Raw genomic sequence first — 19391 nt, 5'->3', positions numbered from 1 at the left:
TCCAATTCTTTAAGACACCTATGTTTAGTGAATTTGATTCCAGAAACATAAAGCGTAAAATGATAAAATAGTTATTTCATACCATAGGTTTATGAATGCTGTAAAATAAGCTCAGATATTCAAGTGTGTCACTTGTACAATAACAATGCAATAAAATAATGTGATTACAGTAGTTTAAAATATTCAGTAAGCTAAACTGCAGGAAAAACATATAATCAAATTAATAGGCTTTCCATGTTAACATTCTTTCTAATTTTTGTCTTTTACTCATTATTTTTATACCGTTTTTGACTATAGGTCTCCTTATTTAATAACATTCATTATATCAAAATTTTTTAAGCCTTTTCTTAATATTAAAAAACAAAAAAAAACCGTTAAAAATATTATAAGTATGAATTAGAAGAAAATTAAAAAAAACTAAGAATTTTAATCAGAAACTGATTATAGTCAGTAGCATTTGTATTCATTTGTTTTTTGACTTGAATTTAGAGAGGTGTGCTTTTGAAAGTTATTTGAATTTCTTTACAAGCTAACTCCTTACAAGAAATCCTTCTCTACCTGTAATGCCAACAGGATATATGTGACCAAATTATCCAAGCACTGTAACAGAAAGCAAAAACAAAAATATATATTTACTGTATTACGCAGATGTAAATAACTATACAGGGATTTTCTCGTACCTGTGGCATAAAAAAACTTTCAAAAGCACGTAAAAATGAAACAGAATCTGCCAGAGAAACAACTGTGAGAATAACAAAGAAGATTCAGAAAAGAAATGCAATGTGCAAAACAAATCTGGAACCTTAAAATAATAATCAAGAATAGAATGACAAGGCATAAAACTATGTAAACATCATTATAGATTTCAAAAAGGAGTAAGACTCAATCGATAGAATTTTCTTATTTTACATCCTAGAAGAATTTAGTGCAAATCCCAAAACAATTAACATAATTATACAGTCCCTTACAAACACAAGATCCAAAGTAAAATTCATGCGAGAACTGTTGAAAGAATTTAGAATTAAAACAGGAGTAAAACAAGGGGGTTTAGCACAAATTCTTTTTAAATCTTTAATGAGAAAGTAATAAGAGAATGAGAAAAGAAGATGAAAGAAATTGGAACATAACAATAGTCTCAAAACAGTAGTAGAAACAAGTAAATAACATAAATGAAATTCCAGAGAATGTAGAATTAAAATTTTCTCTTTCAGAAAGAGAGAATTCAGGACCAACATCAAAGATTCACCCAAGTTTCTAAATATGAAATCTGGTAATATCAGTAGTCAAATTTAAATATCTAAGGAAAATAATCCAAATTAATGGTTTACATAAAGAACTTAATTTAAAAAGAAGGATAAAAATGAAATTAGCCTGATAAAAAAAGATATTTACAACAAAATGAACATCACGTTAAAACCAAACTCAGATATTGCAATACAATAATCAATCCAGAAGGTATCAAAATGCCATTTTGATTGTAATCATTTCAGTACATGATATGAACATATCAAAATAAATCTTAAGTTTGAAATCAGATGGAATAAGTGCAATAGAAAAAAAAATCTTAAGAAAAATCAAAGGACCAATCAAAGTTTTAGCTAAATATAATATTATTGAGAAAATGTACGATTACAATAGATAAATAAAAGCCAAATTCTTCTATCACGTTATGAATGAATGATGACAGGATCACATAACAAATCTTCTACCACATTTACAACAAAAAAAAAGAAGAAATCAATGGACCTAAAATGTTCAAAAACGTTTGGTACAAGATTTCAAGGGTTTCCAAGAGAAGGAGAAAAATCCCAAGAAAGTTTGGTCAGAAGAGAGAAAGTTAAAAAAACATCAAAAGAATACTAGAAGAAAGAGAATTGCAAATTGTTGCTTCATGTGGTCCTCGGTCAACGAAACTAAAAAACAAAATTAAATTTATTATGATAAAACACTAAATAGGCTTTAATATCTAACTTGTTATACTCATGCATGCACACCCAATCAAACACACAAACACACATACAAAATAAAAATATAAATGCAAAATTATTATTTTTTTTTTTGTCTTCAGTCATTTGACTGGTTTGATGCAGCTCTCCAAGATTCCCTATCTAGTGCTAGTCGTTTCATTTCAGTATACCCTCTACATCCTACATCCCCAACAATTTGTTTTACATACTCCAAACGTGGCCTGCCTACACAATTTTTCCCTTCTACCTGTCCTTCCAATATTAAAGCGACTATTCCAGGATGCCTTAGTATGTGGCCTATAAGTCTGTCTCTTCTTTTAGCTATATTTTTCCAAATGCTACTTTCTTCACCTATTTGCCGCAATACCTCTTCATTTGTCACTTTATCCACCCATCTGATTTTTAACATTCTCCTATAGCACCACATTTCAAAAGCTTCTAATCTTTTTTTTCTCAGATACTCCGATTGTCCAAGTTTCACTTCCATATAAAGCGACACTCCAAACATACACTTTCAAAAATCTTTTCCTGACATTTAAATTCATTTTTGATGTAAACAAATTATATTTCTTACTGAAGGCTCGTTTAGCTTGTGCTATTCGGCATTTTATATCGCTCCTGCTTCGTCCATCTTTAGTAATTTTACTTCCCAAATAACAAAATTCTTCTACCTCCATAATCTTTTCTCCTCCTATTTTCACATTCAGTGGTCCATCTTTGTTATTTCTACTACATTTCATTACTTTTGTTTTGTTCTTGTTTATTTTCATGCAATAGTTTTTGCGTAGGACTTCATCTATACCGTTCATTGTTTCTTCTAAATCCTTTTTACTCTCGGCTAGAATTACTATATCATCAGCAAATCGTAGCATCTTTATCTTTTCACCTTGTACTGTTACTCCGAATCTAAATTGTTCTTTAACATCATTAACTGCTAGTTCCATGTAAAGATTAAAAAGTAACGGCGATAGGGAACATCCTTGTCGGACTCCCTTTCTTATTAGGGCTTCTTTCTTATGTTCTTCAATTGTTATTGTTGCTGTTTGGTTCCTGTACATGTTAGCAATTGTTCTTCTATCTCTGTATTTGAACCCTAATTTTTTTAAAATGCTGAACATTTTATTCCAGTCTACGTTATCGAAAGCCTTTTCTAGGTCTATAAACGCCAAGTATGTTGGTTTGTTTTTCTTTAATCTTCCTTCTACTATTAATCTGAGGCCTAAAATTGCTTCCCTTGTCCCTATACTTTTCCTGAAACCAAATTGGTCTTCTCCTAATACTTCTTCCACTCTCCTCTCAATTCTTCTGTATAAAATTCTAGTTAAGATTTTTGATGCATGACTAGTTAAACTAATTGTTCTGTATTCTTCACATTTATCTGCCCCTGCTTTCTTTGGTATCATAACTATAACACTTTTTTTGAAGTCTGATGGAAATTCCCCATTTTCATAAATATTACACACCAGTTTGTATAATCTATTAATCGCTTCCTCACCTGCACTGCGCAGTAATTCTACAGGTATTCCGTCTATTCCAGGAGCTTTTCTGCCATTTAAATCTTTTAATGCTCTCTTAAATTCAGATCTCAGTATTGTTTCTCCCATTTCATCCTCCTCAACTTCCTCTTCTTCCTCTATAACACCATTTTCTAATTCATTTCCTCCGTATAACTCTTCAATATATTCCACCCATCTATCGACTTTACCTTTCGTATTATATATTGGTGTACCATCTTTGTTTAACACATTATTAGATTTTAATTTATGTACCCCAAAATTTTCCTTAACTTTCCTGTATGCTCCGTCTATTTTACCAATGTTCATTTCTCTTTCCACTTCTGAACACTTTTCTTTAATCCACTCTTCTTTCGCCAGTTTGCACTTCCTGTTTATAGCATTTCTTAATTGCCGATAGTTCCTTTTACTTTCTTCATCACTAGCATTCTTATATTTTCTACGTTCATCCATCAGCTGCAATATATCGTCTGAAACCCAAGGTTTTCTACCAGTTCTCTTTATTCTGCCTAAGTTTGCTTCTGCTGATTTAAGAATTTCCTTTTTAACATTCTCCCATTCTTCTTCTACATTTTCTACCTTATCTTTTTTACTCAGACCTCTTGCGATGTCCTCCTCAAAAATCTTCTTTACCTCCTCTTCCTCAAGCTTCTCTAAATTCCACCGATTCATCTGACATCTTTTCTTCAGGTTTTTAAACCCCAATCTACATTTCATTATCACCAAATTATGGTCGCTATCAATGTCTGCTCCAGGGTAAGTTTTGCAGTCAACGAGTTGATTTCTAAATCTTTGCTTAACCATGATATAATCTATCTGATACCTTGCAGTATCGCCTGGCTTTTTCCAAGTGTATATTCTTCTATTATGATTTTTAAATTGGGTGTTGGCAATTACTAAATTATACTTCGTGCAAAACTCTATAAGTCGGTCCCCTCTTTCATTCCTTTTCCCCAGCCCGTATTCACCCACTATATTTCCTTCCTTGCCTTCTCCAATGCTTGCATTCCAATCTCCAACTATTATTAAATTTTCATCTCCTTTTACGTGTTTAATTGCTTCATCAATCTCTTCGTATACACACTCTACCTCATCATCATCATGGGCGCTTGTAGGCATATAGACGTTAACAATCGTTGTCGGTTTAGGTTTTGATTTTATCCTTATTACAATGATTCTATCGCTATGCGTTTTGAAATACTCCACTCTCCTCCCTATCTTCTTGTTCATCACGAAACCTACTCCTGCCTGCCCATTATTTGACGCTGAGTTAATTACTCTAAAATCACCTGACCAAAAGTCGCCTTCCTCTTCCCACCGAACCTCACTAATTCCTACTATATCCACATTTGTCCTACCCATTTCCTTTTTTAAATTTTCTAGCCTACCAACCTTTTTTAAGCTTCTAACATTCCACGCTCCGACTCGTAGAATGTTATTTTTTACTTTTCTGGTGACCCCTTCCTTAGTAGTCCCCACCCGGAGATCCGAACGGGGGACTATTTTACCTCCGGAATATTTTACCAAGGAAGGCGCCTCCATTATTGGTATGTGAAAATGCAGAGAGCCACATTTTCTTGGAAAAAAAGCAGCTGTAGTTTTCCATTGCTTTCAGCTGCGCAGTACTCAGAGGACTGAGTGATGTTGATACGGCCGTTTAAGTCGTCCTGACTCACGCCCCTAACAACTACTGAAAGAGCTGCTGCCCTCTTTCAGGAATCATTCCTTAGTCTGGCTCTCAACAGATACCTCTCCGATATGGTTGCACCTTCGGTCCAGCTACTCTGTATCCCTGAGCACTCAAGCCCCCTCACCAACGGCAAGGTTTCATGATTCATAGAGGAGGAAAAAAAATTATTATATCAAAAGATATTTACTTACAGCTGGTATCATGTGTTTTCCAATTGTAAAGAAACCATCTGCCTCAAATACTGCTGGGCTAACTGAAATCTGATGGATAAAATGGTCTACCTAAACAAGAATTAAATTGAAAAATTAGAAATTTGATGGTGATAGTTAATTTTTAAATATTGTTTTTACTATTATTATTTTCTTCTACTGAGAAAGCTATTTGGGCAACTTCATAAACATTATCCTGATTATTATCTTGATAAGTCTAATTCCCCCCTGAAAAAATAAAAACCTTTCATTACCAAGATATAATAAAACAGGAATTCATTTATTAAATGGGATAAATTGTTAATTGATGATATTTAAAATTAATTTTCAATTTAAAAATATTTAATGCTTTTTGGAAGTTGTTTTATTAATTTCTCTGCCTTTCATAATATTATCTTTTAAAATAATTTTAAATTATATTTCAATGTCTTTGTTCCTTGCATTATGAACATGGATGTCTTCAATTTTTAACATACAATTTATATATTAATACAGAAACAAATAAAATATATTAATGTAGTAGAAACAAATTAAAAAATAGAACTAAAGAACAAATTATTTAAATGTTTAAGGATTGTCATAATACCAGATAGTAGAAGCAAAAAATATATAAAAATGAGAAAAAACTTGAAACGAGAACAAAAAGAGAGAGCTACTAAATAACTAACTACCAATAACATTACTTTAGAAATTTGAAGACAGTTTTAAGAGACTGTTTCATAACACTGTGGAGTTTAACAATATACAGGAGCAAGAGCTGGACTGTTTTACTATAGAGAAAAAGAATTTTGAAGAATTCAACACATGATGCTGTAGGCAAATGTTAAAAATATTATGGATGAATAAAATCACTAATTAATGAGAATAGAACATTCTGGAAAACTATAAAAAAAAAATAAGTGACACAGTTACTGAATGTATACTGAGACATAAGGGGACCCTGAAGATGACAGTTGAAGGTAAAACCTCAGAGGAAGGGATAGGTTGGAGTACGTAATAGAGATAATGAATGATATAAATTGCCCGACCCAAGAATAACTAAAGCGATCGGCTCAAGAGAGAAGGCTTTGGAAATTCATTGCAAATAATCTGTGGATTGATAACAACCAACAAACAAAGAGAGATTGACACATATACAATATAAGTAGATAAAATATGTCTCTATCTATCGGTATAAAATTTATCAATACAAATAAAGATTGTCCATATTTATCTTTTGACAGTTAGGAGTTTAAATTATGACTGGTATTATTCTATGTAATTCAATGTTGTCTACAGCTGACCGGTATAAAAATCTGGTTGAACTAGAAAACTACTCCCTTCAATTTTTCAAACTCTCCTTTGTGTTGGACTTGAGTTTACCACGAATTTCCCTCAAGATATGTAACATGAAAGGGCGTATTTCTGGATATTTTAATATTTGCAGAAATTAGTCTACTTTATCCCTCTTAAAAATTTTAAGTATCTCTGGGCTAGTATGGAGAATCCTGAATTCATATTCATTGTGGACCTAGCCTTTCCAACTAATCATAAGTAATTGTCGATAAGACCTACATTTTAAAGGCCTTTCTTCAATAATACATTTGAGAAGTCCCAATACTCTGCTACTACAAAGAAGTTGTAGCGCTTAATCATTTTCTTCTTCAAACTTAATGATAGCAGTTTTATCTATTAGCTTTTCAATTAAATATTGTAAATTAAAGGTAAAGTAGGATGGTATATTTACCTGATATTGTAAGTTGGTATCCAAATTGCGTTCTGAAAATTCAAATAGTGTATTCAGCATCAATTCATTCTGAAACAAATTGTTCAAGATTAAAAAAAAGTAGGAATGTCCAGTCTCTTTATGTATTGTGTTTTAAATGTAAATATTAGATTTAATGATTAAATATTAGATTTGGCAGAAAATGCAATTGAAATCATTGATAATGTAGAAAATCTTTAATGAATCCTATTTCTTATGTCAATAATTTTTTATGTTTACTTATAATGTGTAAAAGAATATCATGCCAAAATAGGAGTTTGAGTTGTTAGGTAATATGGGGCTAATTTTTTTTTTTTTGACACCGGTCGCTATGCTAAATAGTTTTACTTGTTGGCATCTTTTTTTTTGTATCCATTACATTATCATTTATATACCGAATCTTTTTTTCCATGGTTGGTTTCATTCTATTCCTGTTCTTTCCTTCTAGAACCATTCAAGTGTTTTAGATTTTTGTCTAAATTTGTCTATTACTATTTTTTCTTCTTTTAGATCTTCTTTGAACTTTTAAAACGTTTTCTAGTTGTCTTTCATTTGTTTCCTTGGTCAACGATTTCCTTGATTAATCTGTTTTCTTCATTCACAACCATCTATAAAACGCAAGATTACATTTCCTAATCATATTTGGTAGTTTTTTACCCTCCAGCAAAGTTTATTGTTTTTTCATAGGTTCTGACTGTCATATCCTTTTGCTGATCCTAGTTTTTAAGTTTTTTATTTCTCCTTTTACTAAGAATATACATTCAGCTGCACATACATACATACATACATCTTCTTACTGTAAGTAATATTTTGATATCAATTAAATATAACTTATTACGAACAAGATGATATTGTAAGTCAAACTAATCATCGATACTATGTTAACACAGATATTATAAATGAATTTACAAAACAGTTAATATAAGGCACGGAATTAAGTAATAATCTGGTAATCATAAATGAGATGAATAAGGAGGGATGTTGGTAATTTTATTGAATTAGAAAAATTAAGAGATTTTCTTAATCGATTAAATATTTTATATAATATTATTTTAAGTATAGTTCAAGATATTGAGAATTCATTGACGTTTTGTAAATTAGGACCGCTGCATCCATGTTTTATATCAACTAGAGAGTTATTTAATGAAATTGAGAAGTTTTCTAAATATTATGTATAGAACTACAATAGCATCCAAAATTATAGAACATTGGAGAATTTGAAAATTTATTAAAAGTTATTTGTAAGATTAGTTTTAATGATATTATACATTTTTTTAAGTCGCTAACCGAAGAACAATTAAATTATAATTTGTATTAATTGATTTCTGTTCCAACAAAAAAAGGTTCAGAATAATATGACAATTATAAAAAAAGTAAATTAAGTGTTACAACAAAAATTAGAATTAGGAAATAAAAAATTACAGGCGTAAATAGTGAATGTAATGGTAAAATGTACTCGAACCTGTATGCTCATTTGAAATAATATCGCACAAGAGATAAATTATAGAAAAAAATTATTTTTTATACTAATAACAGTAAATATGTTTCTTTAGAAGTTAATGAAAATTTAATTAATTGGATACCAGAAATGTAATATTTTTTGGTAATACTACCGTATAAAGAAAAAAAAAGTTAAATTATAAGGGCACAATAATTAAAACATTTCAAGGAATATATCTTATTAATCCTAATAATAGTAAAATCATATATAAAAATAACCAGCTACAGTATGCATGCGAAAGTCGTGGGCATCCAAAATGTTTTGACATTAAGAATTAAATTTTGATGAGGCTCATCACCCAGAAGTTTTAGTAAACTTAAAAACATTAGATTTAGATAGAATTAATTCGAATAATTTGTCACCCGTTATAAAACGGATTATTGTTACTAATCAAATATCTATTTGTATTTTATTATTGTATTTAATTTTAGTAATTAGTAGCTGACCCTGCAATGCTTCGCTACTGCTAGATTTTAGTATACATGTAATACAATTGAAAGTTTGATAAAGCATTAAGAAACTGAACATTACGGAACTTCACAAAATTTAACCATTCAGTTTATAAAAGTCAGAATGTACGAGTAAATAAATTCAGTTGTCGAGAAAAACAGCACTACCTATCGGATTTAATTCAAACTACTCTCTAAACACACTAGTCTGTTTAATATACCTCTAACTTTCTTTCTATTGGTCAGATCGAGGATTTCAATAGCTTTAAACCTTCTCTGGACAACGCGGACCATTTTGCAAAAAAACCGCGCCTAAATCGGTCCAGTGGTTTCTTAGTGTATACCGGACACACATACGAGCATTACCAACACCTGAGCCTGCTAATCAGCAAACCCCGTATGTTTTATTTTGGGAAGGAGGAGTTAAAATATAGTATTTAGCGCATGCAAGCTCTATTACTGGAATGTATTCCTGGAATGATAGTAATTGTTAGAAATTTTATCGTGTTGAAGCCTTTAGTATTTATGTATTTTTCTTTAGTCTTGTACTTGTATATAAGTTTATATAGGAAGGTTTATCCAAATAAAAAGAATATTTATTTTGTAAAAATTTACAGGAATATAAATTAAAGTTTATTTTTTAAAAGATTTTCATCGTTAAAATAGACTTAATATTATTTCCGATTATCTCCCTTACGAGAGCGCGTGAACTTGAGCGAACTATCAAATTATTACTGTCTTTCATTTATTAAAGTATTTTAAAAGCATTAACTATTATTCTTCTGTTCCCTGACCGGCTAGTAATAAACTAATAATTACTTTTAATCCGATTTCAATGTAAATTTATTGTTTTTGTTTTCATTAACCATAAATTCACAGTGTTATCTAAAAAAAAAACTTTTTCGTTTTTCTATATTTGTGACTGTTAAAAGTCAAAAGTAAATTAAGGGTTGGTGAGTTTTAATTTGGTATGTATTTTAACAAAAAGAAAAAAATTCAATTAAAATGTAAATATGTTTTTCTTTTTTTTGTTTATTTTTTAAAACGACAAATATATTTTGTAAAAGCTAAGTTTTTGAAAATATATCTGAATTTTTGAGCGGAATGATTTATGTATAAAGGTGAATAACGATTATGAATGAAAACGTATAAACATGAATTGCCTCTGAAAATATATCTAATCAGTGAATGCTTTTATTTTAATAAAATTTAATAACTTACATTTTCAACCAATTTCTGGGATGTGTATATTAGCGACAAAAATATACCGATGTAAATTAGAAATTTGTATATAATTTCGTACATTATCCAAGAATTTGCATCAAGTTTCACACTTAAAGTTCCGTAAAATGCCACGATAAATGAAACTATTGTAAACAGATGTATACTCGATCCGAGGGTTGTACATATTTGATTTCCACTTTTCACCAGTCGATCGTGTGCTCGACGATACTTTTCCAAACATTTAACCTTATTCATAGAACAATTAGTGACGTCCGATTTCTCACAAAATACTACGAGATGACTGGCAATAATTTTTCCTCTTACGTTTAACTGATAAGCCAAAATGATTTTATATACAGGCAGTATCCATATATACGTCAACCAAACAAATTGTTCTATAATTTTGATAAAATACATGAACGACCATATTTCTTTTTCTCGTGCTATTTTATAAAGCGTAGCAGCTAAGATTTGTAACCAAATAAATGCAGTAAACAGCATCCAAAGTTCATTTCTAATTTTCATGATCGGTTTTTTGTTTTTTTTAAACCTCATCGGAAAGCCTTTAATAAATAAATCGATCGATTCTATCGATTCGATTACTGACCTGAATCTTTTTACTGTGTATTCAATTAAAAATATCACGTTTAATATAAATACTATGTAAAAAGATAAAAACCTAATAATGTAAATAATTCTCTTCGCAGTTTCGATTTGGTTTTGTTCGATGAAGAAAAACCACACAAGTACGATTAGATTGGATATCAATAAAAACTTTGATATTTTATTTGTTTTGTATATTATTTCTTTTGAGTTTTTAATTATTTTTTCACTTGGAAATACTCCATACAATTTCAAAATTACATTTGATTTTAAATCATCGTAAAACGAACTTTTATGTTCGACGTAAATAAGGTTTTTTAATTTAGTTTTAATTTTAGTCGTTAAAGTTTTCTGTAAATCCATTTTATTAATTCGTTTTGATCAATTTACAATATTTTCACTCTGTACAATATTTCACGACTTTCAATTCTTCCATATCAAACACTGAGGATGAATTCACTCTATCGACTGACCGGAAAGGAAAATAATTTTTAAAAAAGTGATGGATAATCGAACTTTCGGTTATTCTTTTCAAGGAAATTACTTTTACATAAATTTTTAACCGGGTTTAAACATTTAACGAATAAAATTTATTTCAGTCCACCTGAATATTAAAATGGTACGGAAAATTAAATTTTCGTTGATAGACTACATTAACTATATTGGATATCTCTATAAAAATACTGTAATGAAATAAACAATCAATATCTATTTATTTTACTAAATTCAGACTTAACTTTAACTTTTCATAATGCGAAACTTACATCAATGATAAAGTTTACATAATCAGGGGTAATGCACAATTTATTAGTTTTTGGATCAACTTTTTTCCAGTTTTTCCAGTTATCCGTCATTTTCAAAGTAATAAATATTTTAATCAGATGTAGTTACTTTTATTTAAAGGAATATAAAAAATAAATATGTAATGAAAAACCAATCTTTCTTTTGTTACGAATGAGTTGATGTTAGTAAAGACAAGTATTATATATTTCCAGCCAGATGGTAGATATAAAGCAACCATCCACAAAAGAAATGAAAATTTAACAGTACTCTTATTTTGTAAGATATTGTCCACAATGTGATTTTACAATTATCAGATTATTGCAGTATTATTTTTTTTTCGACTACATTTCAGTTTTTTTCTATTTTGGGTGAGCTAAAATATAGCGTTCCACTTTCATTCTGCTCTGTTTTTTCTTTTAATGTTTATTCCATATTTTTTCATTCTTTCTGATTGTTTTTTCTCTTCTTTCCTGTTTCAATTTGTCTTTGTTTTTTGGAAGGTGATTTTTCTAGAAATCTTTCATGTTTTTGATCATTTTTAAATCGATTTTTAATACGAGGGTCGTCCATAAAATAAAAACCTTTTTTGTTTTATAAAAGTTGTATTGTGATTATCTTACTAATATATATATATATTTATCATAAGCTAAATTTTTAAAATTATTTTTCTATCTAATACCCTGCTGTTTTCAAGTATTTTAAAAATGTGACTCTGGGTTTTGTATGCCGTCTTCAAATAAGTCTGCTGCCAATCAATAAAGCTAACCACTAACATCTTAAGATAATGTGAACATACAGAGAATTTATCACTAGTTGGTTTAACGTGAAATTCTGGTTCTCTTTAAAATATCTGTCGATCTGCTCTTTCAGCTGTTCAGCACTGAGAGTAGTGTATCCTGAGTGTTGCCCGTCATGAACGCATGTTCTCCCTGTCGAAAATAAATACACCCTTTCCTTACATATCCTTCATTCATTACACTGTCACCAAATCCGATCCGACACTAATTTGATGATGAATTTCCACTGAATAAATACCTTGCGCGTTCAAAAAAAACGTATGACCAATTGTACCTCGTACCAAGCGGGATTTTCATTTTCTTTATTCATTATAAGTACACGCAAAATCATTCCGTGTCACAGTACAACTACGAAAATTCGTACAGCGCTAGAATAACACCTGAGACCGGCTGGACTTTACTCATTGTTGTGAGTGTAGCTATGCACTTGCGATTCACAAACGTTCTTACTTTTCTGGAAGACCACCGTATCTTCTGCGGTTGTTTTTTTTCTTTTAAATCTTTAGCGACTGCAAACGATTTTAGTTCCGCTTTTTTATTTGAGAAGTGGAAAAATTTCTTTGTTAATTTATTATCATGAATCCTATTTAAGATGGGTGTAAATTTGGAGCCTTTTCCTTTTAATTTTAGTGAAGGATTTTCCAGTTTTTTATAAAGTTTTCCGTGGGGTTGTATTTTCCAGCCTTGTTCGGTTTTTTGGATGGGAAAATTCAGCATGTATTTTTCTATTTTTTTTCTACTAGACTTTTATTAAGAAGAGATAAGCATTCAAATGTATACAAATCTCCATGAGGAATGTACCTTTTACTTTAAAATTATTTTTTTTTAATTTCACCTAATTACCGTTGTAAATTGGTTATTAAAAATTTCTAAAAACATTTTCTTTTTCAGGTAATTGGAACTTCTATATATCGATTTAATATTTAATTAACCGTTACTAATCGATAGGTTTAAATACTTATCGACAGAAAAATCCTCTTTTAACAAGCCAAATTTAGGTATTATAGTTAACATCTAAGTTGGTGGACAAAGTGATAAAAGATTACAAAACGGGTATTTAACTGGTTATAATTTTACAATTTTTATTTACACGTTTCAGCTAAGCATTCCGACAAATAAACGTAAAAAAATTAAAGAAGGGTAGTTTTTTTACGTATTTTTCAGTTAAAAAAAATTCAATAATGAAATGCAACCGTATAATTTAAGTGAAAGATGTTATGGGTATAAATAAGCCACCGTATTCAGTTTTCTCAGTCATTATGAAGCTAGTTGATAAATTTGAAACTTATCAGAAAAAATATAATTCGACTAGATAATTAGCAACAGGTTGCATTACCAAAATAGTATTCTATTTAAATGATATATTATTTTCTATTTACAGAATTACAACAATATATGGCAATCGTTAAATCACTTTTCAGCAGTTAAACATTAAATCTAGCAAATATTGTTATCTCAAAACGATATATTTTTTGACATGAGACCACTATCTTCAAAGCCCCTAGAAAGGAACAGTTAAATCCTAAATTGAAAAATATGTAGCTGTGATACATCATTTTAAAGGGAGTAAAAATAGAAAATTTTGAAAAGTTTTGAGGGAAAACTTCTTAATTCCATAATCCTAACAAAATGCCTGCCGTTTTATTGTATTTTAAAGCTAGTTTTTAAAGTGGTCTCTTTAGTATTTCTTTATTCTACTCAACAATTAGAAATTTAAAAAAAATTTATTTACAAAATGTTTCTACCCTTATAAAGGATCTGTTTTTTGGTACGTGACCATTAATTAGGGTGTTTTGTATGTAAGTTACTTTTTAAACTAGTTAAAATCCTAATAAATGCCTATCGTTTTGGCTGTGATGTCTGAAGTTGTATTCCGAATTTTTTTTAGTGACCTTTAATATGCTTTCCCACAATCCCATCGTTACAGTTTAAAATTTTTGAGTTGTTACTCAATTTGAGACAGAGTTTAGTGTTCTCATACCGAAAAATAATCGTTTTGAATTAGGAGCATCCCCAAAATTAATTTTTCTTTCTTTTTTCTTAACTGTTGAAAGGTTATGTAAGAGTTCCATATTTTGTAAACACCCGGTAAATGTATTTGCACTCATTACTTTCTCCTGAAGTAATCCGGCTTCTATTCGGTAATCAGATTTGTAAGCCGAGGAATTTTTAGTAGATTATTTTTTTCTTACTCTTCCTGTTAGTACTATTTTGGTTTTTCATCTCTTCAGGAAATTAGAGAACGAATAAAACATGTATAAAGTTGGATTTAGTTACTAAGAATTCTTCATTATCCATAATAAAATTTTCCATATTTTCGGAATGTTTACGGTTATGCGATTCCTTCGGTTTCCTAACTTACCCTTATTTCTAAACCAGTTATAGAAGAAGAGACTGAAAAAACAACAGTCTGCTTAAAATTTCTTATTTGGATAGAATCAGTAACTTCTGTATAAAACAAATTGGTCCTCGTATAACCTCTATCCCTTATTCTTTAGTTTATTTTTGCCGATTAATTTCAAATATAAGCTTGAAGCTTTTGTATAGAAATATGAATATGAAATGAAATTTTTCTAGCGTATGCAAAATGCCATCCCTGTCCGGGGTTCGAAGCCCGAGACGCTACTACTTGAAGATCGGCGGATTTTTTTTAAAGAAAAATTCTATTTTTAATATTTTTTTTTTGTCTTCAGTCATTTGGTTTGATGGAGCTCTCCAAGATTCCCTATCTAGTGCTAGTCGTTTCATTTCGGTATACCCCCTATATCCTACATCCCAAACAATTTGTTTTACATATTCCAAACGTGGCCTGCCTACACAAATTTTTAACTTCTACCTGTCCTTCCAGTATGCGACTATTCCAGGATGCCTTAGTATGTGGCCTATAAGTCTGTCTCTTCTTTTAACTACATTTTTCCAAATGCTTCTTTCTTCATCTATTTGCTGCAATACCTCTTCATTTGTCACTTTATCCACCCGTCTGATTTTTAACATTCTCCTATAGCACCACATTTCAAAAGCCTCTAATCTTTTCTTCTCAGATACTCCGATCGTCCAGGTTTCACTTCCATGTAAAGAGACACTCCAAACATACACTTTCAAAAATATTTTCCTGACATTTAAATTAATTTTTGATGTAAGCAAATTATATTTCTGACTGAAGGCTCGTTTCGCTTGTGCTATTCGGCATTTTACATCGCTCCTGCTTCGTCCATCTTTAGTAATTCTACTTCCCAAATAACAAAATTCCTCTACCTCCGTAATCTTTTCTCTTCCTATTTTTACATTCAGTGGTCCATCTTTGTTATTTCTTTTACATTTCATTACTTTTATTTTATTCTTGTTTATTTTCATGCGATAGTTCTTGCGTTGGACTTCATCTATGCCATTAATTTTTTTCTTCTAAATCCTTTTTACTCTCGGCTAGAATTACTATATCATCAGCAAATCGTAGCATCTTTATCTTTTCACCTTGTACTGTTACTCCGAATCTAAATTGTTCTTTAACATCATTAACTGCTAGTTCCATGTAAAGATTAAAAAGTAACGGGGATAGGGAACATCGTTGTCGGACTCTCTTTCTTATTACTGCTTCATTCTTATGTTCTTCAATTATTACTGTTGCTGTTTGGTTGCTGTAAATGTTAGCAATTGTTTTTCTATCTCTGTATTTGAACCCTAATTTTTTTAAAAGTTATTAAACTTATTTTTAATAAGTTACTTGAAAACAGATTTTTTTTCAGATGAATAGCCGATATTAAAACATGTTTTTCTAGTCCGAGTAACCCGTTTAATCCTGAAAATTATTTTCATCTTATCAGGAACTTTTCAAAACACCTTGAGAGATTTATTAAAAGCGATTATAGATTCTAATAGCTTCTGACACAAAAGGAAAGCTAAAACCACGGGATAGCTCAATTGTTTGTGCACAGCTCTTGGAAAACTTAACGAAAATAGAATTTCTTTATAATATAACGATTTTATAAAAGGCAAAAAAGGATTTTTATTTGGTACGTAACCGTGTTTTATTAAAAAAACTAGAAACGACGTACCGGAAAACATTTACAATTCAAATCAAATAGTTTTATAGCAGCTACCCTTTCTATTTGTAAAATTATTTCGCTGTTTTTTCAAAATTTAATATTTTAAAATAATCTTCACCACCAATTATCACGGACCAAAACATAATGAATATTTATAGGAATAAAGATTTATTAAAAAAAAATAGAAAAAGAAAAGTGGCTTGCAAATATCCTTTGAATAAATTAAAATAATGACCGATATGAAAAGCCCACCAACGTTTTAAACACGAAATAAGGAAACATCAGTAGCGGAAAAATGTTTAATCTAGGGGTAATAATCCAGGAAAAAGGTGACAACAAAGTTATTATCCTTCTTGGTATCGGTTATTGATTGTTATATAGTGGAAAAATAATTATTTATGAAAAAATTTAAAAAAATCAATATTTTCATTCCTCCACACTCCAAAATCAACTTAAAAGATTTTTTTTTTTTTTTTACGTTACTGTGTTAAATGGAAGGAGTTAAAAAACAATCCAGTAAAAAATGTAATACCAATCAAAAATTATTTAAGATTTATTTTTTACTGGTGGGGGTAAATTATGATGATTTTTTATTGTTAAATGTATAAATAAACCAAAAATTTTAAAAATCTATATTTTTAATCTTTTACTGGTTTCTCTACACGAAATATTATCCCCAAAGTATTTTTTTTGGTCGTTTTCACTACCACTGTGCCTAGGAAGACCCAAGAAAAATTCCATAAAAATTATGCAATTAATATAAAGATAACTTTTATCAGTTCTGGAAGAAAGGGGAGAATTTGTGGGCAATCTTTCTTTTAATGGTAAGATAAATGTTTACGTATGTACTGAATTTAATATAGATTAGGTTTGTGTTTACTAAATTATGAGAAAATTGACCCTAAAGAAACTATCTACCCGGGGTGAAATACGGTATCTAGGCTTGAATTTTTTCTTTATTTTGATGTCCGTGATTCAGTCCTTTAAGATTAACGAGCACTTCGTGGTATATTATGTATAGTTATTGACGGGAGAAAAAAAGAGTATAGCTAACGTGATCCCATTTTGTCCGATGGGGTTGAAAATCAGGTCAAATCTGGAGTAAATTCAGACAAATTTCTATACCAAATTTAAACTATTTTGGTAGTTGAATTTTTGAGATGCGGGGAATAAACTGTTTAAAAATAATGTTAAATATCCCAGCCAACCTATATCCGATTCACTTAAAACTTTTGAGTTGTAAATAACAAATAATTTCACCGTAATAAAGCTTAATTTTCTACGACCACTACACAAAAAGTCAAATATTAAAATGTAAAACCTACCTCTTCCATTTTTTTTAATTTTGCTTAAAATTTAATGCAATCAATTCACTACAAATAGAGATTTTGTGAATCGTTTTCAAAAAATTATTTTTAACCAATTAATTAAAATACAGGACAACACGCCTACATGGACGTGTACGTGCGGTTTGGTTTTACTTCTATAAAGGTATAGATTTGTTAGATTATTTTTTATTTTTAAATTATACAATAGGAAATTTCTAAATATTAGACAAACCATTACGAATTTATCAAATTCCTTTACCATGTACAAATCCAAATAATGTGTCATCGGTATTGTTTAAAAAAAAATACAAACATCTCCTTCCTATTAGATCAATTTTAATTTGAGCAAGGGAAAAACAATTCATAATATAAAAATTGGATGTCTGTCGGTAAGTCAGGATATATTTTTTCTGTTTTTTATCTTATAAGTTTTTATTTGTTCTTCTACTGTCGATTTTGTCCATCTTTGGAGCTCGTTAAATAATTTTGTGATTTCTCCTTCTTTTCTTTTCTCTTTCACCGCTATTCTTTCGTTCTTTTACTAAAATGTTACTCGCATCAGGTGAATTTAAAATTGGTACAAATATTTGCCTATTTAGCGTGATTTTCGAATCCATCGAGTAAGGTGGGATCACTTTATCTATACTTTTTTTTTCTCCCGTCAGTAGCTATACAGAATGCACCATGAGGTGTTGGCCAAAATTAAAGGACTAATTTAGGACATCAAAGCAAACAAAATTCCAAGCCCAGAGCTCGTACCTTACTTCATTTTCCTTCTCTCCACCTTTTTCCACCCAGCGATAGCAGTACGGGGAGTGGCGGGAAAAATTAAGGAGCTGATTCAGGAAATCAAAATAAACAAGAAAGATCATGTGGACAAATTTCCGCCCCATCGTGTTATAATTTTCCCATGTATTCGCTATTTTGTTTAATCTTTTGAATATTTAATAATTCCGTAAATATTAGTTTCATTGAACTACATTTTAATAAATTGTTATGCCTTTTGTTGTGAACAAAATGACATCTGCTTGATTTTTTTGAAATCTGTTGAAAAACAGTTGAAATATGGCTGAAATAGTTTAAGTGGAAAAAATTATGGCTAAAGAAGACTTAAAAACTGTCAGACTAAGTAATTTTCAATTTCAGTAGTAGTAGTAGTAGTATTAATGCGTTATCCTTTAAACAATTATACACTAAATACAACATAATTTGATAATTATGTTGTATTCGGTCAATTATGTTGTCATTCGGTGAAGTGGGTCAACTCATAATAATTTACTAGGAATTTTATTTTTTTCACAATTACTTTTAACGCCGCATAATTTTTAAGGTAAAACCTAATTTGTTCAAGGGGATACGAACCCAAACTTTTTTCTGAACAGTTTGATACTTTTCGCAGTTGTATTAAAGAAATATCATAATTAAGACGTTACTATTTAAAATAAACTGTATTACATATTGGAAATAAAGATTTGTAAAAAGCGGAAAAGTTCACTCAAAATGTTTTCTGGAAATTTGATTCAAGTAGAGTATATGGGT

The 19391-nt window shown here is 29.9% G+C and overlaps 1 protein-coding gene across 1 annotated transcript; it reads right to left on the bottom strand.

The window, feature by feature from the left end:
- Positions 1 to 493: 493 nt before the first annotated feature.
- LOC142333375 (uncharacterized) lies at positions 494 to 11755 on the bottom strand. Its single transcript, XM_075380396.1, has 4 exons — positions 11666 to 11755; positions 7107 to 7175; positions 5363 to 5452; positions 494 to 600 (listed from the first exon to the last, which is right to left on the bottom strand). Exons 1-4 carry the CDS (start codon positions 11753 to 11755, stop codon positions 538 to 540), a joined length of 312 nt encoding a protein of 103 aa, XP_075236511.1. The 3' UTR covers positions 494 to 537.
- Between the last annotated feature and the right edge of the window lie 7636 nt (positions 11756 to 19391).

The sequence above is a fragment of the Lycorma delicatula genome, chromosome 12 (assembly GCF_047948215.1).
Source record: "Lycorma delicatula isolate Av1 chromosome 12, ASM4794821v1, whole genome shotgun sequence".
Lineage (NCBI taxonomy): Eukaryota > Metazoa > Arthropoda > Insecta > Hemiptera > Fulgoridae > Lycorma > Lycorma delicatula.
The sequence above is the reverse complement of the archived record's forward strand: the minus strand, read 5'-3'. Positions and strand labels throughout refer to the sequence as shown.